The following is a 21,376-nucleotide window of genomic DNA, read 5'->3' on the forward strand; positions in this document are numbered from 1 at the left end:
ACCTGGGCATCAGGCCATGCACTCCGTGTCCAGCCAGCCTGGGCCCAAGAGAAAGAGAGAGAAGGGGAAGGAAGGTTCTGCTCCTCCAGGAGCTTGTGTTCCCTGGAAACCAGCACGGAGTCCACCCAGGCGGTGACCCCTGAGCACCTATTCCTGAGGGGGCCCCATAGGCCCCCCACCTGATGGCAAACAGGGTCTGGAAGAAGAGACAATTCCCCACCCTACAGGTGAGGAAACTGAGACTCAGGCAGCCGTAGCCAGAACCCGAACTCCTCTGGCCTCTCCTGCCATCCTGAAGCTTCACTGATGGTGACGGTGATTGAAGAGGCTGTTTATGAGGCTCACTGAGCAGGACCCCAGGGAGGGGAGGGGCTGAAGCCACTTCAATCAGTGTGTGCAAGTGGGGTGTCTGTGTTTGTCTTAAATGTGGAGTCACCACCCACACCCATGCCAGCACCTTCCTGCTGTCCCTGGGGAGACTCTGGAGAGTCCCTTTGCCTGTTCTGTGACCCTCCATCATTTTAGTGTCAGCCCAGAGCTCACCTGACCCGCCCCTTGTCTGATCACTCACAGGTGGGTGTCGTGCACAGGGAAGAAGGCTTCAGGGAGGCATCTACAGGGAGCTCAGCCTCTTGGGGTTGATGTCCACAGCTGCAAAGTCATCCCCTTTGTCCCCCACTGCAGCCCTAGAGATACCCCTGAACCACCCCCCCCAAATGCCAAGGTGTGAACCAGAGGTTCTTGGCAGGGCCCTGTGCTGCGGTGGCAGCAGGAAGCTGACCTCACACCAGGCTCTCCTGTCACCTGCGGGAACCCTGAAGGTCAAGGACGTATAGGAGCGAAGCCTGCAGCCCCCCCATCGCAACGGACAGCACCTGTGGGGATGAGACTGGTTGGACCGTCCAGGTCACTGCTCCCAGAGAGGGAGGTGATCAGCCCTGTGGGCCACCCTCCCATCAGTCCAGCCTCCACCTAGTGCAGGGCAGCCCCGGTGAGCACATGTCCAAGTTGGGCAGTCTCTTATCTCATGCTCAGGAGGGGCAAGACCTCCACCACCTGTGCCCCATCCCCCCAGATGCCCACCTGCCCACCAGAATATGAGGAGGATTCTCATGGTGCCACAGGGACACTGTCCCCCCCACTCTAAACTGCTCACCTCCTGTTCACAAGGCCAGCCTCACCTCCTGACCGACCCTGGAGACCTGGGTAAGGTGCATGGAGATGATCCCTGAGCAGGTGGGACACAGAAGGGTCCCAGCCACAAATGGGTGAGTCAGAGAAAAGCCGCCTGGCCCTGCCCTGAGTCCTGGTCTGAGTTCCAGTCCCTGTGGTTTACCCTCCAGTTGGGACCCTTGGACAAGCCCCTTCACCTCCCTGACCAGTGCCAGCCCCATCTGTGATGGGAGGACGGCAGCTCCCTGCTGACCCGTCTCTGTGCCAGGACCTAAGTCCTCCACGAGCTCAGCCCAGGGCCCGGGGCACAGGGACGCAGCAGACGGAGGCAGATCAGTGGTTCCCAGGGTCTGCAGGAGAAGGGAATGCAGCGTGGTGCTGAGTAGGGGGGGCGACCATTTGGCGACAGAACATGTTTCAGATGAGATGGTGATGATGGTGGTACAGCATTGTAACGAATCTAAGACACTTCAAAAAGGTAAAAGTAAGAAAATTTAATTTAAAATATATTTTAAAACCAAAAAATGAATACAACCGTATGGAAAGTAAAATATGAAGAAAAAGTTAACAAATAGGAAAAACAATGCCCTGTTCAGAGAGGGGGAGGAATGTCCTTTATGTTTTGGGGAACTGGGTGGGGCAGGGCAGCTGGAGCATCCCCTGCTGCCTGGGGTGAAGCCCGGTCTTCAGCTGGCTCTCCCTGGGGTGGGGACGCTGGAGCCTGGGTGGCTTTTGACACAGCTCTTGGTCGGGACTGGTGTAGTCGAAGTTTCCAAATCCTGGAGATACGGCTCCAAATCCACACGTGGTTCTGTAGCTGGTGCCAGCTGAAGGGTTAGCCACAGACCTGGAAACGCAGTGGACATTGCTCCAGAGCTGGTGCGAGCCCTGGTGCCTGAGGAGGGTCTGGATCTCCAGTTGGTGCTCACTCAGGCCCTGGGGCTTAAGCAGAAGGGAAAGCTCTCCATGTAGTGGGTGCTGGGGATGCTACAGCTCTGGTGTGTGCTGTGGCTGCCTTTCCTGTGAATCAGGCACTGGAGCTGGCTGTGACTGTGAAGGTGGCTCTGAAACTGGCCCAGGAACTGGCATCTTTCCTGACTCACACAGCTCTGCAACTGGAAGAGGAGCTGGTGTCTGAGCTGGATCTGTCTCTTTTTTTTGAGTATCTCCAAGTCAAAGCTTTTATTTCTTAGCTTAACTCTTCTTTAGTTCATAGAATCGTAGAAATAGATTAAAAGCATCTTGGTAGCTATCCTCTTCGATCATCAACTTAAAGCAGGAAACCCACATGGATGGTCAACCAACCTCATCCTAGACACTTTAAGTGATAGAAGTGTCACATATTGATTAGGTATTCCATCCTCCCATACAACTGCTCTGAGTGTTAGAAATCCTTTTCCTAGAATGCACCCCAGATTTCATTACAGTTGAGTTGACTCAAAAGTTTCAATTTTGCCTTCAGGTGGCTCTGTTTCTTGAGTTGATGCTGGCTTGGGTCCTGGAGCTGACATCTGAGCAGGCTGTCCATCTTGAAGAAATGCTGGAACTGGTTCCGATAGTAGCCTGGCAATGAAGTTTGTGTCAGAACTGGAATTGTTTCTAAGTTTGAACCTGGTGCTGACATTAGTTTGATGTTTTGCTACCTTAAGTACAGGAAGTGATGCTGTGGCTTGTTGCTCTAGAGCTGGTACTAGAGTTGACACAGGTGTGGTGCAGCTGTATCTACAGTGGATTGGTGCTGGAGCTGGTCTAGAAGCTGGTTCTCTGTTTGGCTATGGGCTGGTTGGTTTTGGATCTGGTTGCACATGAAACGATGGTGTTGGATCTCACTCTGGAACAGGTTGCACGGGACAAAGACGTGGTGTTAGTTTTGACACTGGTGTGAGAGCTGGTGCTGGAGTTGGCTCTGCAGATGGTCTCACACTTGTGCTCCTGCTGGAGCTGACACTACAGCTAATGCCAGAGCTAGAAGGAGCACTGGACGTAGTCATTTTCACAAGAAGAAGCTTGTGATGGAGCTGGCACTAGCTGGCCGTATAAGGATGCTGCAACTTGTTCTGGGAAGGGCTGTAGCTTTGGAGATGTTGCTGTCTCCACCTCTGGACCTGGTGCTCCAGCTAATTCTACCTCCAGAGCATACTTGACACAGTAGACACGGCCCAGGAGCTAGTGATGGAGTTGGCGGTATCTTTGAAGCTGTTGGAATTCAGGACCTCGGGATGGTTATAGTAATAGAGATTCTGTTGGAGCAGGTGTGGGGAATGAATCTAAATCTCTGACTGTATTGACTTTATTTTATTTTTGAAAATAGTGATACCTATTGATTAGTACAGGAAAATTCTATTTTCATGGAATAAGATGGGTCTGACGTCAGTTAGTGATTTAATGGAATCAGCAGTTCCATTAAAGTCATAGTACATAGAAATGGGCTTTTACTATAATAATAGTAATCACCTAGTTTGCTTCCAATGATGTGAAAACTAACTGATAATGTATTGGAAAGCAAGTATAAAGTGCTGCTAATACCAAAGGGCAAGAGGGGCAGCCAGATGGACAAACGAATGAAAAGAGCCCTGATCCCATCCTGACAGGTTTTGGACCTGGTCCTCACTCTGGAGCCTTCCTGGAGCAGGTGCTGGAGGCAGGGCTGGAGCTGTGCGTGTTCCTGGGTCTGGTTCTAAATCTGCAGCTGCTCCGGGGCTGGCTGTGGAGCTAGTGTGCACGAGAGCTGGTGCAGATGTGATGCTGGGGGGGGGGAAGGTCCCACCAGGTGTGAAGCGTGAAGAGTCTGTGACTTGCTGGGAAGCATCAGAGAGTTGCTTCTCGAATTGCTCGTGTCTCCCAGGGAAATGCTCGGTGGTCCAGGACAAGCCCAGAATTGTGGTCTTGTGGAGCCCACCTGCACGGTGAGGCAGGGAGAATGTGGGGGCTGAGAGAAGTCCTCTGAGTAGTGGGCCTTCCACGTTCCCAGGGGAATGAAATGGCCCTGTGGGGAGGTGACCTGGAATGGGAGCCAGAGGCCTGGCCTTTCCCTACCCTGTCCTCCAGCAGCACCCCTGGGGGGCTAGGCTCCTGTGCCTTCCCTGCTCCTCTCGAGCCGAGACGCCCACGTGCTCTGCCTGCTGAGCTCCAGACCCTCAGCTGGGCAGGGAGAAGGTGAGCACGGGGCTGCCTGTCAGAGCCGCATGGGGGGCTGCGGGAAGGACAGATTCCCTCGGGGGCTGCCTCCTGGCCCCCAGGCTGCCCTCTGACCCCAAGGTGCTGTGACCCCAACCCTTCCTTTCACCCACGAAATTTTGCCGAGTTGTATTTTCATTTTAGTGTCCCTTCTTCTGAGTGATTCCAAGACCTCCCCCTACCTGTGTCCCCATCCCCCCAGGTGCCCACCTGCCACCTGTGGCAGGCGAGACCCCGTGGATGATTCCTTCTCATTCATGAGTGGATTTAGCAGAGTTTCTGCAGAGGAAATGTCCTGACATGTCCTTGGTGGATGGAACCTTTTGCATGGTCTCAGTCCCAGCCTGGAAGTAGAGAAAGTGGTAGGACTAGGTCAAACTAGGACCCTGAGATGCCTGCACCATGTCTCCACCAGGGCTGGGCCCAGCTGAGGTCTCCACCCCACACTGATGGCCCATAGAGCAGGACCCTGACCAGTGGTGGTGGGCAGGGTGGGGCTGAGGCAGCTTGAACAGGGCCTGTGCTGGGAGGGAGGAGCGGGCTCTCCTTCCCTCTGGGGATCATGGGCAACTCCCTGCCCCTTTCAGGGCCTCAGTCTCCTCATCTGGACCAAGGAGGGATGACCACCCACATTGCTGACCCCATCAGGAGGGGATGAGGTGCTCGGGAGGAAAGACCTGTGCCTGAGCAGGTGCAGCTCCACCATGGAGAAGGGAGGTGGAGAAGAGCTGCAGGGATGGCACCTCACTGAGTCCCTGGGGACACCCCAAGCTGGGAGGGGAATCTAACAGCTGAGCATGCAGGGAGGGTGCAGGGAGGGCAGAGAGGGGCCTGCCACAGGGGCCAGGGTGGTGGCTCAGGGTTGCTTATGGGCAGGGGTGAGACCCCCAGAAAGAGTCCATGTTTGGGTCCCAGTGACAGGTGAAGGGGGGTACCCCACACTGAGTTAGGGAAAGCTAACCCACAGGATTGGGGGAGCCTTAAGGACATGATCACTTCATGAAGCTGGGGTACACGCAGCTTTAAACCATCGCAATAAACCTGTAATTTCCTTTAGCCTTGCTTTGTAGTTTTCGGTGTTCAAATCACTCACCTTTTTAAATATGTTAAACATGTTCCTGGGTATGTCCTTAGCTGGCTCTGACTGTGAAGGTGGTGCTAGAGCTGCCAAGGACAATAGCTCTGGAGCTGGCCCAGGGGCTGGCGTCTGCTCTGGCCCTCACACAGCTCTGGACCTGGCCCAGGGGCTGCTGTCTGAGCTGGCTCCATCTCTTGAGTTGATGTTGGTTTTGTCCTGGAGCTGACACCTGCTGCAGGCTGGGGCATAAATGAAATCAAGAAGAAAGATAGACGATAAAGGCTGAGATGGTGTAATCTAGGAATGCCTAGAGTGTATAATGACAGTGACGAAATGTACAAGTTTAAAAACTGTTTTGGCACGAGGAGGAACAGAGGAATGTCATTACTGCAGGGTGCTGAAAACAGATGGTAGTTAATATTTAAAATTTCAACTTCTGTGTGTGTCATGGTTAGGGACAGGTGTCAACTTGGCCAAGTTATGGTACCTGTTCATCTGATTGGGCAAGCGCTGGCCTGTCTGTTGCAATGAGGACATTTCATGGGATTAGGTCATGATCACGTCAGCTACATCCACAGCTGATTCCATTTGTAATCAGCCAAAGGGGAGTGTCTTCTGCAATTAGTGATGCTAAATCCAATCATGGGAAGCCTTTTAAGGAGGACTCAGAGGAGACAGGTTGCATTCCTGCTTTGGCTGGTGAGCCTCTCCTGTGGAGTTCATCCAGGCCATCCATTGGAGTCATCGGCTTTGCAGTCTGCTCTGTGGATTTTGGACTCTGCGTTTCTACGGTCACGTGAGACACTTTCATAAATTTTATATTTGCAAGTGTTCCCTGTTGATTCTGTTTCTCTAGAGAACCCTAACTAATACAGTGTGAGACTAAAGCAAAAAATGCTTATTTGGTACAAAACTTGTATTTTGACTAGTGCATTTCCTAATATAACTTATGTTGACAGCTTCACCGTAAGTACATGGAACCTTGAGTAGGACATGAGATTTTGTGGGTTTGTCCAGAGTGATGCCCCGATTAATTCCAGAGTGATTGGACAGTGAGGAAAAAAGTATTTGCAAAGTCCGCTTCAGGGAATGGTGAGGAAGGGGGAAAGTTCAACTTCCCCAAGTTGAATTCTTGATATTCTCACAAGCAGTGTGGACAACCAAAGCTATAGGCTGAGCCCCCAGTCTTGGGGGTTGTTCATATGAAACTTAACCCCACAGAAGATAGGTCATGCCTACTTAAAATTAGGCCTAAGGGTCACCCCAAGAGAACCTCTTTGTTGCTCGAAGTGGCCTCTCTCTCCAGCCAACACAACAAGGAAACTCACCACCCTCCCCCTCTTGGCGTGGGACATGACTCCCAGGGGTGTGGACCTACCTAGCAACGTGGGACAGAAATCCTAGAATGAGCTGAACATCAATTGATTGAGAAAACCTCCTCGAACAAAAGGGGGAAGAGTGAAATGAGACAAAGTAAAGTGTCAATGGCTGAGAGATTCCAAACAGAGTCGAGAGGTCATCCAGGAGGTTATACTTAGGCATTAAATAGATATCACCTGTTAGTCACGATGTAGTGGAGAGGCTGGAGGGAGGGAATGGCCTGAAAATGTACAGCTGTGTTCCAGTAGCCATGTTTCTTGAAGATGACTGTATAATGATATAGCTTTCACAGTGTGACTGTGTGATTGTGAAAACCTTGGGTCTGATGCTCCTTTTATCTACCTTGTCAACAGATGAGTAAAACATATGGAATAAAGATGAATAATGGGGGGAAATGTCAAAATAAATTTAGATTGTAATGCTGGTGATCAGTAAGGGGGAGGAGTGGGGGGTATGATATGAAAAACAAATAATACTTATAATAAAGAAGTGTTTATTAGAAGTTTGGCAATAACAAAAAACTGTGCGTCAAAGGACATAATCAAGAAAGTCAAAAGACAACCTACAGAAAGGGAGAAATTCCTATGTCTGATCCGTGTTTAATTCATCCAGAATATATAGAAGCCTGCCACCAGTAAACAACAAAAGCACCTACAACCACATGTAAAACGGGTGCAAACATAAACAGGCATTTCTGCAAAGAGGAGATGCAAAGGGACCACAAGCATATGAGAGCATATTTAACATCAGCAGGCGTTAGGGAAATGCAATGAGGAACCACCTCACAAACCCTGCTGTGGGGATGATTCAGCTGGAGGTGGGGAAATGGCAGGATGTCAGGTCACAGAATCCACAGGGGTCTGACTCCCCAGGGCATGCGAGGGCATCCAGGAGAAGAGGGAGCTGGAGGCCTGTCCCCATGCTGGGCACTGAAAGGTGGGCGAAGCCCAGAGGGGAAGAGGCTCCTGGAGAGAAGGCCTCAGTTTCCCCTTCTCTGATTGGGCTAGGAGAAGTGTGTCACCCTCGGTTCTCCACCAGTGCCCCGCGGTGCTCTCAGGCCCTGAACGATATGTTCCACTCGCTTGGGGACCTGGTCAGCAGAAACAGGTTTGGTGGTTTGGGGAACTGAGCGCTTGGGCTGGCACAGAGCATGGCAGAGCACCACACCACCTTCGGGGGCCCAGGGAGAGGACACACCTTGTGGAAGCATGGAGGAAATGCTAACGAGAATGAGATGCCTTTGGAGGTTTACACCCAAGGGGAACAAGGCTGCTTTTCTCTGACTTTCGAACCGCCCTGGATGTGGACTGAGAAATGAAGTCAAGGGGTTTGTGACTTTCCCAAGACCACACCTGTGAGCTCAGCCCTGAGTAGAGGTGGGTCCCTGCTGCCTCCACCCCACAGGCCGTCCTTCCCCCTCTCAGTCCCTGCAATAGCACAGGTGAGCCCAGCCTCAAGTGTAAGAGGAATTATCACACATCCCCCATCGGTGGCCCTGGGCAGGAGAAGCTGGAACGTCCCTTGAGCTGGAAAGGGAGGTGGAGGTGCTGAGAGGCAGCAGCACTTGCAGGAACACAGAACTGGGAGAAGGAGAGTCGGGTCTGAACCAGACTCTGAGCCCTCAGTTTCCTCCTGACGTCCCCATGCCGTAGGGAGCAGTGTGGAGGGTTGTGAGGGTGACACAGTGCAGGGAGGGAGATGACAGGGAGCAGAGGGAGGGCGGTCACCCCACAGAGGAGCACGGGGGGAGATTGCATTCATGGAGGGGACCAAGGAAAGGGACCAGGGGGTGACCTCACTTCCTTGGAGAAAGAGCCTAACAGAACTTGGAACCCCGGTATCCAGGCACCTACATTCTAGACACAGCCCCTAACAGCTCACTCGGAAAGAGGTGCTTGAGAGAACAAGATGTTCTCCTGTTGTCTACCTGTGGGCAGAGGCCGTGGCCTCAGGAGACCCCATGGGGACAGCCTTCTCCGACGCTGCAGGCGCTGGCTCAGCTCCTGCCCTCGAAACCTCTGGCCTTGTACCAGGAGGACCCACCGGGTAACCCAGGGTCCTGTCCAGGAGCTCAGGCCAAGTCACCCTGGTGGTCCTGCCCAGACAGCCTGAGACCTCCCAGTCCCAGAGTGGGGGGTGGGGGGTGACATGCGCAGGGACAGGCACTTGGCAAGGTCAGGTGGTTGGGGATGGACACCTGGTGGACCTGTCATGCCCCCTTCCAGGTCATGGCTGCGTGGGGTACGGAGAGCAGGAGAGGCACCCACCTCATGGCTTCACCCAGAATCATGGAGTTGATGTCTCCTGTCCTCCCAGCCTATATGATGGTCTTCTCTTTACAGACCTCCACCCGGAAGAGGGGCCCAGAACTGGATGATTATGACTTCTACACCATCCCTGTGACCACAAGACCTGTGGACCACACCAACAGCAGTGCCCAGAGGAGACTGCAGGTGAGATGGGGGCATAGAGCTTCACTCTTAGGTGCCAAGACATCGATGGGGCGTCCGGGAATCAAAACCAGCTTGGGCAACCCCTACGATCACTCAGGAATTCCAGAGTGTAGGTCTTCATCCTGACTCCCAGACAGATCTGTTATTGAGAAACCTAGGGTGAACCCAAAGAGCACATGTGTTTCCTACTGCTAACTAGGGTGATGAAAACATTGGAACGGATGCGGAGGAGAGGAGAACAGTAAAGAACCTCCAGAGGGCCAGCTGGGGAAAGAGGACCGAGGATCACCAGGTGCCGCTTCAGATGCACAGGGAACCCTGTGTGTTGGCCAACATCCTGGGGAATGGCGGATACATCACCCGCCACCAACAGGTCCTGGACCAGATGGCCACCAGGTCAGTGCCCTTGCCAACATCACTGCAGAGTCAGTTAGCACTTTCCATGGGATCTGCGATGTCTTATCAACTCTCCAGGCCTCAGGGGATACATCTGAGTGGTGGGAGTGAAAGCACACAGGACACAGGGCTATTGAGAACACAAGGGGATGAGCCATGGGATGGGCGGAGCCAAATGAAGCCTCTCAAGTTGGGCATGGGTGACAGGCTGTTCCTCTCTTGCCACAAGGGCAGTGTGCAGGAGGAGACCCTCACGGTCAGGCAGAGAGAATTCAACACATACTCATAACCTTCTGTTGTGCTGCCCTGACCCTTGTGGCACCCAGGGAGGAGCCATTCATGGCATGTCCTTATCTCTTCCCTCATAGTGTGAAGATGACTCTGTTGACCACCTGGAGGAGTCAAACCTGGTTCAGGCCATCCACAGGGCCTGTTGGTTTAGAACCTGAGTTGTGCCTGGTGGCCACAACTACAATCTTTGAATTTATTTGCAAGATCACTTCCCCGGGGAACATGAGAACGAGGTTCCCACCAGAACAGCAAGTGTGGCAGCTGGTCTCAAGGTCAGTGCCTTGTTCACCATCCCTCTTGATTCAGCAACCCCTGCCATGAGATATGGGATGTCACTTGCTGTCTCTGATCCTCAGGGGCCATGACCAAGGGGTGGGATTGAGAGAACCCAGGACACAGGCTATGGTAGCATAAAGGTAATGATCAGGGGATGAGCACCCTCAAGTGGAGCTTTTTAAGTTGAGCATGGGAGATAGGCTGTTCCTCTGTTGCCCGAGGGACAGTATAAGGCATAAGACCCTCACGGTAGGCAGAGAGAAGTCAACACTTGCTCCTGAACGTCCATTTATGGTGTCCTGACCCTTCTTCCAGCCATGGAGGAGCCACTCACGGCATGTCCTTCTCTTCTCCCACGCAGTGTGAAGAGGACCCTCCATGGGACCTGGAATCCAAACCAGGCCAGACTCAATACAGGGCCAGTTAACATCTTTCAGAGGGCCAGCTGGGGAAAGAGGACTGGGGATCTCCAGGTCCCTCTTCAGATGCACAGGGAACCCTGTGTGTTGGCCAACATCCTGGGGAATGGCGGATACATCACCCGCCACCAACAGGTCCTAGACCAGATGGCCACCAGGTCAGTGCCCTTTCAACATCACTGCAGAGTCATTTAGCACTTTCCATGGGATCTGCGATGTCTTATCAACTCCCCAGGCCTCAGGGGATACATCTGAGTGGTGGGAGTGAAAGCACACAGGACACAGGGCTATTGAGAACACAAGGGGATGAGCCATGGGATGGGCGGAGCCAAATGAAGCCTCTCAAGTTGGGCATGGGTGACAGGCTGTTCCTCTCTTGCCACAAGGGCAGTGTGCAGGAGGAGACCCTCACGGTCAGGCAGAGAGAATTCAACACATACTCATAACCTTCTGTTGTGCTGCCCTGACCCTTGTGGCACCCAGGGAGGAGCCATTCATGGCATGTCCTTATCTCTTCCCTCATAGTGTGAAGATGACTCTGTTGACCACCTGGAGGAGTCAAACCTGGTTCAGGCCATCCACAGGGCCTGTTGGTTTAGAACCTGAGCTGTACCTGGTGGCCACAACTACAATCTTTGAATTTATTTGCAAGATCACTTGCCGGGGGAACATGAGAACGAGGTTCCCACCAGAACAGCAAGTGTGGCAGCTGGTCTCAAGGTCAGTGCCTTGTTCACCATCCCTCTTGATTCAGCAACCCCTGCCATGAGACATGGGATGTCACTTGCTGTCTCTGATCCTCAGGGGCCATGACCAAGGGGTGGGATTGAGAGAACCCAAGACACAGGCTATGGTAGCACAAAGGTAATGATCAGGGGATGAGCGCCCTCAAGCGGAGCTTCTTAAATTGAGCATGGGAGATAGGCTGTTCCTCTGTTGCCCGAGGGACAGTATAAGGCATAAGACCCTCACGGTAGGCAGAGAGAAGTCAACACTTGCTCCTGAACGTCCATTTATGGTGTCCTGACCCTTCTTCCAGCCGTGGAGGAGCCACTCACGGCATGTCCTTCTCTTCTCCCATGCAGTGTGAAGAGGACCCTCCATGGGACCTGGAATCCAAACCAGGCCAGACTCAATACAGGGCCAGTTAACATCTTTCAGAGGGCCAGCTGGGGAAAGAGGACTGGGGATCTCCAGGTGCCTCTTCAGATGTACAGGGAACCCTGTGTGTTGGCCAACATCCTGGGGAATGGCGGATACATCACCCGCCACCAACAGGTCCTGGACCAGAAGGCCACCAGGTCAGTGCCCTTGCTATCATAGCTGCTGACTCAGTTAGCACTGGCCATGGGATCTGGGACATCTTATCAACTCCCCAGGCCTCAGGGGATACATCTGAGTGGTGGGAGTGAAAGCACACAGGACACAGGGCTATTGAGAACACAAGGGGATGAGCCACGGGATGGGCGGGGCCAAATGAAGCCTCTCAAGTTGGGCATGGGTGACAGGCTGTTCCTCTCTTGCCACAAAGGCAGTGTGCAGGAGGAGACCCTCACGGGCAGACAGAGAGAAATCAACACATTCTCATAAACTTCTGTTGTGCTTCCCTGACCCTTTTGGCACCCATGGAGGAGCCATTCATGGCATGTCCTTATCTCTTCCCTCATAGTGTGAAGATGACTCTGTTGACCACCTGGAGGAGTCAAACCTGGTTCAGGCCATCCACAGGGCCTGTTGGTTTAGAACCTGAGCTGTGTCTCATGACCACAACATCAATCTTTGTATTATTATTATTAAAGACCATTGGTCAGGGGAATATGGGAACAAGTTTCCCACCAGAGCACAACATGCATCAGCTGGTCTCAAGGTGGAGTGTCCTGCCCACCATCCCTCTCAATTCAGCAACTCCTGACATGAGACATGGGATGTCACTTGCTGTCTCTGGTCCTCAGGGGCCATGACCAAGGGGTGGGATTGAGAGTACACAAGATGCTGGCTTTGGTAGGACAAAAGGTAATGAACAGGGGATGAGGTTCCTCAAGTGGAGCTTCTTAAATTGAGCATGGGAGATGGGCTGTTCCTCTGTTGCCAGAGGGACAGTGTGAAGGATGAGATGCTCAAGGGTAGGCAGAGATAAGTCAGCACTTGGTCATGACCTTCCATTTATGGCGTCCTGACCGTTCTTGCAGCCATGGCAGAGTCACTCATGGCTTGTCCTTCTCTTCTCCCACGCAGTGTGAAGAGGACCCTCCACAGGACCTGCAGTCCAAACCAGGTCAGACCCAATCCAGCGCCAGGTGGTGGACAACCTGGGCAGTGCCTGGAGTCCGTTAATTTGTCCTCTCCAAGCACATTGCTGGGAAACCAGCAAAGAGTTTATGTTTTTTTATTCATAATTTTTTTCCTTGTTTTTTCCATTTTCTTGTTTAAATAAAATTTAAATATTTATTTTATGCTTTTGACCCGTGTCTGTCAGTTCCTTAGATACATTGCATTCCTCTCCTACTTTGCATCTGATCTGGGAACCCACCCCACAGTGCAGTCACTCTTGTCTTGCCTTTTTCTGACCCTAGTATCCACTGATCTGCTTCTTTGTCATGTGTCCTTGTTCCCGGGAGTGGTGCTCACTGCTTAGACCCTTTATTCCTGGGCCAGAGATGGGATGAGGGAGGGAACCTCTATCCTCACTTGACAGATGGGATGGCCCGGCTCAAGGAGGTTAAGGTCTTGCCCAACTGATTTCATCTGGAAATTTGGGGGTCAGAGACTGGAACTCAAATCTGGGGCCAGGCTTTGTCATCTGATTCATGCCTTTGTGGGTGGGACCCTCCTTTTTCAGCTCTTGCCCAGGGCTGCTCCCCCTGCCTAATCCAGGTGTGGCTGGGTCAGTCCACAAGGGACCCCGGGTACAGGCAGAAAGTGGACCGTGTAGAGCAGGTGGGAAAGGCGTGCCTGCGGCCTCATGGAAATTATCCACAGGAACTCCTCCACCATGCATGGTAGCTGGGCATCTGGGAGGATGGGACAAAGGGGGTTGGAGGTCTCAGCTGTACTAAAGAAGAGAACAGACACTGCCCTGTTTGGCCAGGTGTTCACAGCGCATTCCAGTCCTGCAGGTGACGTTGGAAGGAGGTTGGGGGCAGGGCATGGAAGTTTCTGGTGAATTTCTCAGGATTGACAAGGAAATTGGGATCCTCATGTGGGGAAAGGGAAAGCTGTGGCAGATCATGGAGTTAGCTATTTTACTTGTATTTACACCTTACCCTCTGTGAAGGTTTGAGGCATCTTCCTCCTAAAATTCAGCATCAGGAAAGATTTTTTCTCACCAAGTGGATGCGTGTTCCTTGTTTGATCAGATAAAAAGTTTGCCCTGAGATGTTTCCCTCTTTGCCCTGACTAAAAGCAAGCTCCTAGTTCAATTTCTGCTTTCATGCTTAAAGCCTCATCTCAGACTTCTGTGTGTTAGTGTCCCTAACTTCTTTCATTCTGATTGACTTTTATCATATGGAGTCTTAAATGTGTTCACGGGCTTCATCTCTTTTGAAAGGGATGACATGATGTCCTGTAGAGCCATGAACCAGAGACCACCAGGCTGTGCTCTCCCCACCCACAGAGCAGGGGTGCTGAGAAACAGACTTCCTAACCTTCCAGGGGGTGGCCTGGACGGTGGGCAGTCTGCGCAGGGCTGGGTGGGTCAGCGCGGCAGGGATGGGTCTTGTGAACACCACTGAGACCCGGAGGTGAGAGCAGGTGGTGGTGGAGGCTGTTGGGTTGACAGCAAACCATGGATCAAATCGACCCTTCCTGTGGGTCTGGAACCAGTGTAAGTGGGAAATTGACCCCAGACCTGGTTGGATATTTCAGGGAAGTCCAAGCAGCCGCTTCTCACATGGCCACCTGAGGAGTGACCGGCTAAGGCCTGTCGACAGGTGCCCCAGCCAGGCTGGGGACAGGGGCCAGCCTGGTTTGGGCCGCCACACAGCGTCCCCCAGCAGATGGGTTTAAGCCAATGAACCACCCGAACCCCATCCCTGAGCCTGATGTGGGAAATGGAAAGTGCCGGCGCCCCTTCCCCACTCGAGCTGGCTGGGGTAGAATCAGGTCACGTGGGGCCGTGAGCACTTCAAGGTCAGCGGCCACCCCGTCCCTCTGTCCTCAGCACTGGGCAGGGTGGGAATAGCAGACACCGGGTGAAGCTCACGCCGCTGACTTCCTGAACCTGGCGTCTGGGGCTGCACAGAACTTACCAGCCTCCCTGCCCCAGCACGGAAGGAAAGGGCCCTCTGCTGAATGTTTTCCTGCATGCATGTGCACACGCATGCACCACGCACACACACACACACTGTTTTTCCTCCTGCATAGGTGGATTTATCAAAGGCTGCCTTCTTGAGGTGAGGTCAGAGAAACTTATCCCTTCAACTCCTTCCAAATGCTGTCAGGAGATGCTGGCTGGAAGGAGGTGAGAAGGGGACAGGCTGGACTCCAGAGGGGCAGGGAGGTGAGCGCCTGCAGCCCGAGGTCATGGCAGGCAGGGAGTTTGCTGCAGGTAGCCCATGGGGCTGGGTTTACCTGCAGGACAGGCGCCATCCAGGCTGAACCAGGAGGGGCGAGTGTGAGCTGGGATCCCGGCTGGCTGGCCCCAGGAGTGCAAAGGAGGGAGACCCTGTCTGCTTTCTAGATGGCACTGAGAAGGAAGGAGGGGATGTGCACAGAGCCCCAGAGCCCCGTGGCACCCATGGGGGTTCTCCTCTTCTCTGTCCCTTAAGGGCCTTTCCTGAGATGGCTAGGGGAGGAGGTGAATGGGCTGTCCAGCTGCTGCCTTCTCCATAACGCCTGCTACTTCTTGAACTTGCTCTGTGCTTGTGGCTCCTCGTGCCACCCTGCTGGGGACCTCAGAGCTGGGCGTGTGGCTCTGGTTGAGAAGCACAGCGTTTGGGGCTCCCCTCAGCTGGGGCTCCTCTGAGACGAGGCAGCAGAGGAGGGAACCGCCTCGGAGGGCAGCGCGGGTGGGAGGCTGTGAGAGGCCCGCAGGGGTTGGTCCTGGCTCTGCGCCCCTGCCCTGGGAAGCCCCGACCTCCATCCACACCCCCAGGACAGCTGAGCGCTGATGGCCCCGCTGCTTTCCAGCACCCTGCCGGGCCCTTCTCGGGCCTCCCGCCTTCCGCTCGGCCTGGGCATCGGGCCACTGGGGACCCGGGGGCTGCCAGGGGTTCTGGCCGCACTCCTCTCCTCTGAAGCTGCCCTGGGACCTCCCGGGGCTGCCTGGCCCCTGCCCCTTCCTGCCCGGTGCTTCCCTCTCTGCCCTCAGCCACCCCATCCCCACCGTCCTGCTCGGGCCTGCTCTGGCCCTGCCCGAGGGACCCCCATCCGATGGCCTGGCTTCCCCGGGCTCTCCCTGTCCTCTCCAAGTTGTCAAGCCCCTCTGCCTCGGATGCTGGCAGGTGCCCCAGGCTGGTCCTGGCTGGCACTGAAGCCACTCCTGGCTCCTGGGCGTGCCCAGCACCCGGCGTCGTCCAGCCCTGAGCAGCCCCGTCCTGTGCTGACTCAGGGGCCCTTTCTTCTCTGCTAGGACATGTCTGTTTCTGCCCCTGCCGAGTGGTAGTGACCATTTCCTTTCCTTTACGCCTGGGCCTGGCTGGTGGGGAAAATGGTGCGCCAGACGGTAGGGGTCCTGCCTCTGGGGAGTCGTATGCTCCAATCGCAGCATCTTGTTCATGAGACTCATCACTGATGGCCGAGCCGAATTCAAAACTCAGATAATTCCAGATCTATGTGCATAGGAACACAATTCTAAGGCCAGTGTGGTGCGTTTTTGCCCTGATTCTCCTCTTTTCCTTTCTCACGTCAATTCTGATGTTTGGAGGCCTGGGGACAGGCTCTCCTCGGGTGACGACGGGTGGCTTCCGTCAAGGTCATCAGCGCAGTGTTCAGAGCTGCCCTGCCACAGCCCCAGCACGGCTAGTGGACGTCTTCCACATGTGCACTTAGACAGGTTCCAATGAGAAAATGGTCTATGAGACAGAAAATGGAAGGTTCTAGAAATTGTAAGGCCTAGACCTAGAAATTGGCACAGTGTTCCCATTTCCTTGCTGGCTGCTTCTCTCGGCTCCGATAAGCCACCCCCTTCCCTGGCACCTGGCAAGGCCCCCAGCTTCACACCCAGAACAGGGCATCCCACCCTCTTCTGCCTCAAATCGATGACTTCCTCCTCTGCTCCCAGCTGGAGAAAATGCTCTGCCTTTAGAGGGCACATGTGATTTGACTTGGTCCATTTGGAGAATCCCCCTTTGCCCTATACTGTGACACCCCCAGACAACTGCCAGCTCCCCACAGCCACAGTTCTACCCACCCCCAAAGGGGAGGGACTGCACAAGGATATGAGCCTAGGGGGTCATCTTGGGGTCCTGCCTGTGAAAGTCACATCCATGCATCCTCTCAGCCAAGCAGGCCTGGGGTCCAGACTCCAGGAGGGGCCATGGACACCCACCTCTCAATGGGAAACACGTCCAAGATTTGGGGTCATATGGCAGAACCACCACATCTCCCAACTGTTTGGGGTGTGAGAGCCGGACATGAAGGAGAAAAGGGGATGACCTGTGTTAACAAGTGGGTCTGAGACACGCAGGCCTCCAGCTCTGGACCTTGGGTCGCACGATTCTGCCGTCCTCCAAGTGATGAGAGACACTGCAAGGGCCATGTGCTTTCCTCAATGGGGGAAATGAAGCAACGTCAGCTGCTGGGTGAGACAGCTTCAAAGTGCGCAAACTCTTTTAAAAGCATTCACGAGCTTTGGGGGCCTGCTATTGGCTCACTGGCCCCAGCTGGGAGCACCCCACTTTGTCACTGCCTGTATAGGACACACTGCACATGCTAATGGCTAGACAAACAGCAAAAGAAAAACGGCCTTTGAAAGTGAACTTAGATTTTCAAAAACTAATAAAATGCTTTTTCAAAATGCATTCCAAAGCATAGACAAGTATACATTGGATAATGTCCTGGATACATGATCATCTAATTGATTCCCTCTACTGCCTTCTCAGCCTGCACACTTAAAGAAGCACATGGCTTTTGGGAGCGGCCCAGGTGGCAAGACCCTGAGAGCAGACTCCAGACCCAGCCAGCAGGGAGCTGAGGCCGTTGGTCCGACAGCCTGCAGGGAACCGAAATCCACTAGCAGCCAGGAAGGCCTGGGAGTGGATCCCCCTGGTGGAGTTTTCCGATGAGGCCCCAATCCTGGCCAGCCTTGACCACAGCCTTGCCAGGGAGCCTCCAGCAGAGGACCCGAGGTGCCTGGTCTCCTCCCCACACCTTCTCTGAGATAATAAATGGGAGTTGGTAGAGCAGCTTTTGTGGCTGTTTCTTATACAGCATCGATAAGTAGTACTTCATCATAGGGAAAATATGAATAATTTATCACATGGGTCGTGGTTGGAAATAGGTTTAGAGAATTATGCACATACAAAAATGCATTGTTTTGTCCAATAGAACAAATTACTTTGCTAGGATGAATCCTAAGATGACTGAGTTGTAAAGATTTGAAGGCAGGGGCGGCATTTCTGTTCCTTGTGTTCTCCACACACCAATCGAGCTTCTTGAACATATTTGGTTTTCAATAAACATTTGTTGAATTAAAAAAAACAGTTATTTCCCCATCAAGGAAAAGTAAGGGTATAAAGCTCTCCACCTTGTACTGTATAGTTGGCACCAAGGGAGACAATGGATAGACTGCAGAATCCTGGCACTTAGAATGGCCTTATTTGCAGTGCTGATGATTTTGATCATTTTCATTAAGTCACGTAATAAATGGGTAATGTTCTCTAGGAGCCGTGAACACAGCAGATGAGGTCTCTGCTTTGGGAAGCTTGTATTTTATATTCTTTGTCCTAGAAATGAGCAAAGAAACAGACAAATGCATCACATGTCAGACGGTGGTCAATGTAACAGAGAAAAGCGAGGTGGGGCACAAAGGACACACAGTGAGGAGAGATGCTATTATAGTTGAGGGTGGCACCTGTCCTTGCTGTTGGCAGGTGTGTCAGCTGGGGAGGTCAAGTGCCATTGTGAGGACAAGCAGTCTTCAAGTCCTGATGTTACACAGCCAAAGTCTCTACCACACTCACGTCACAAGGGTTGGCAGGGGAGTTCTGCCCATCTGACCTGCTCAGATGCCAGGTCAATGGAGGCTTCATCTGAAACTGCTGCAATGGGACAGAAATGTGACATGTCAAGTGCTGGACTTCAAAGTTTCCTCCATTGCTAAACAGGTCATTTCTGCTCATGTTTCACTCTCCAAATGAAGCCAAGTGACAATCTAACTTCAAAAGGGACAGGGAAGTACCCCTGCCTGGAAGGAGAAAACCCACATTGGACAACCAGTGCAGACGCAGCACAGAGCTCTGCAGCATTACCCCAGTTATCATGGCTTCCCCAGGGTTTCCCAGTTTTCCCCTGCCTGTGGCTTTCCCCTCGGCAATTGGTTTGTATCACATCCTGGAAAATACAGCCCACCAGCAAAATCTAGCCTGCCACTTGTTCTGGTAGATAAAGTTATATTGTAACAACCTGGCCCTTTCCGTTAAGTGTTGTCTCTGCCTGTTGTTTGCTACAATAGCACAGCTAAGCAGGTGTGTCTGTGACATGCACTGCAGAATCGAGTGTATTACTGTCTGGCTCTTTAAGAAAAACTTGCTGACTCTGGGCCTATATAACTTAGAATTTTTAAAATAGACATTTCTTTTCATCTAGCAATTCTATCTTCTACAGAAAATGGAATGTCCACACATTTTATCTACAAAAATGCACATTGAACAGTGTTTATAAGAGACAGAGAGTGAGATGGCCAGTGTACGGTCCACTTGCTCGGCCAGGCTGCAGAGGGAAGTATAATCACACGCATCACGCGTGGGGAGGTGCTGTGGGGGTGGGATGACACCCACAGTCATTTGACCAAGTAAAGGACGTTGTCCTGGGCGAGGCTGCTTCACTCAACTGAAAGACCCAGAGAGCAGAACTGAGGCTTCTCAGAAGAAGAACTTCCCCCTGTTGACTGCAGTTTCACCCCATTCCAGGAGCCCCAACTCCCACCCTGAAGGTCTGCCCCGTGGGTGCTCAGACTTGTGTAGCCAGCCTCCCACTCCTTGTCATAAGACCATTTCCCAATAGTAAATACCTGTATTTATTACACTAAAGATATTTATTATATATGTATAAATATATATATATTTATGCATCCCATTGTTTCTGTTTCTCTGCTGGAAAGCTGACGTGACGATGGATTAGATAGACGGACAGATTCTGATGGATAGAGATAGATGTAGAGAGAGAGAGAGAGAACACAGAAAATGAGAGCAACCTACGGAAAAGCAAGGGGAATTGGTTAAATATATTACAGTAATAATTTAAATAAATAAAGAAAGAATGGGAAATCCTTTCAGAGAATTATATGAACCTGTTAAAAAATGTTGCAGAAAAATACTGCAAAAAGCACACTCTACATCATTAAGTGGCAAATGCAGGACAGAGGATGTTTTTGCAGTATGTTATGAATCGTGCAGGTGTGTGTCGGTGTGAGTGTGCGAGTTGGAGAAGGAGGATCTAAACAGACAGACCCCGATGCACTGGCAGTGGTTGTCCCTGGGGAGGAGAATGAAGGGGACGCATTTTCTCCCCGTCCCGTGTACCCAACGCTGCTCCCGTGGGCGCCGCCTCTCGCGGGCGGGACGAGGCTGTGCCGTGGGAAGTCCCGCGGCTGGGGTGGCCCTGTCTGAGCCCTGAGGCCCCTGCCCTCTCCCCTGGGGCAGGCCCGACCCCATCCCACCGAGATGCTCGGCGCACCTGGGAACATTCCCAGCATCATCCTCTCGCAGATGCCACGCGGGCTGCTGCTGGATGACTTTGTCTAATCACTCTGACGCCCTCTGGCCCTTGGGACACTTTCCAGGGTATTCTGAAGTGAATTTCCCCACTGCCCACAGGTGACCCGGCCTCCGGGTGGGGGCACCGCACCCATGATTCACATTTAAATCTGCCTCGCTCGGGTCAGGGCCCAGGGGAGCTGGAGAGGACGTGGGCCGGGGCAGGGCACCCCGTTTCTCAAGCGCATGATTTTTAAAATGTTTTTTATTGTGAAATAGAACACATAAACCAATAAGTAATACGTTTCCAAGTACATTTAAACTAGTAGTTATAGGACAGATTTTAAAGTTCGGTATGGGTTACAGTTCCACTTATTTTCATTTGTTCTTCTCGCTGCTCCAAGACGCTGGAGACCCAAAGAAATGTCAATATAATGATGCAACAACTCATTTGATAAATCCTATCCTCCCTGTGTTATACTCTTCCTCCTTCTTTTCTTTTTTGTCAAAAATAACACACACAAAAAACCAATACATTTCAAACTACATTGCAACAACTAGTTGTAGAAGAGCTTTCACAAGTGTGGGGTTTACACTCCCACAAGTTTGAGCTTTTACTTCCAGCTGCTCTGCGTCCTGGAGCCTGGCCCTGGCAGCGTGGGGTCAACAATGGCACTGGTTATTTTAAGGACAAAGAAAACCTCAAGGACTAAGATGCTTAATTTGGGATTCATGCTGTTATCAAATTAAGAATCAATTGAAAGAGTCCTACATCAAATAATGATGCAAATGAGGCTCCATTTGAGGCTGGCGGGGCGGGTCTGCAGGGGGTTCCCTGGGGCACAGAGGGGGAGGGGCTGAGGGGGCCCTGCGACCTGA

General features: G+C 52.5%; 1 protein-coding gene and 1 long non-coding RNA gene across 6 annotated transcripts in view; one reads left to right on the plus strand and one right to left on the minus strand.

Moving 5' to 3' along the window:
* Window positions 1-13,096, plus strand: part of LOC143647736 (uncharacterized) — a 76,506-nt gene extending 63,410 nt beyond the window's left edge. The window contains exons 10-16 of the mRNA XM_077117505.1: window positions 9,151-9,261; window positions 9,461-9,657; window positions 10,026-10,220; window positions 10,586-10,801; window positions 11,169-11,363; window positions 11,729-11,944; window positions 12,879-13,096. Coding sequence (XP_076973620.1) covers window positions 9,151-9,261; window positions 9,461-9,657; window positions 10,026-10,220; window positions 10,586-10,801; window positions 11,169-11,363; window positions 11,729-11,944; window positions 12,879-13,077 — 1,329 coding nt within the window. The 3' untranslated portion in view covers window positions 13,078-13,096. The remainder of the gene's footprint in view (window positions 1-9,150; window positions 9,262-9,460; window positions 9,658-10,025; window positions 10,221-10,585; window positions 10,802-11,168; window positions 11,364-11,728; window positions 11,945-12,878) is intronic.
* LOC143648657 (uncharacterized) overlaps window positions 1-21,376 on the minus strand; it is a 223,063-nt gene that overhangs the window by 169,265 nt on the left and 32,422 nt on the right. The window lies entirely within an intron of this gene.

Source organism: Tamandua tetradactyla, chromosome 10 (assembly GCF_023851605.1).
Source record: "Tamandua tetradactyla isolate mTamTet1 chromosome 10, mTamTet1.pri, whole genome shotgun sequence".
Taxonomy (NCBI): domain Eukaryota; kingdom Metazoa; phylum Chordata; class Mammalia; order Pilosa; family Myrmecophagidae; genus Tamandua; species Tamandua tetradactyla.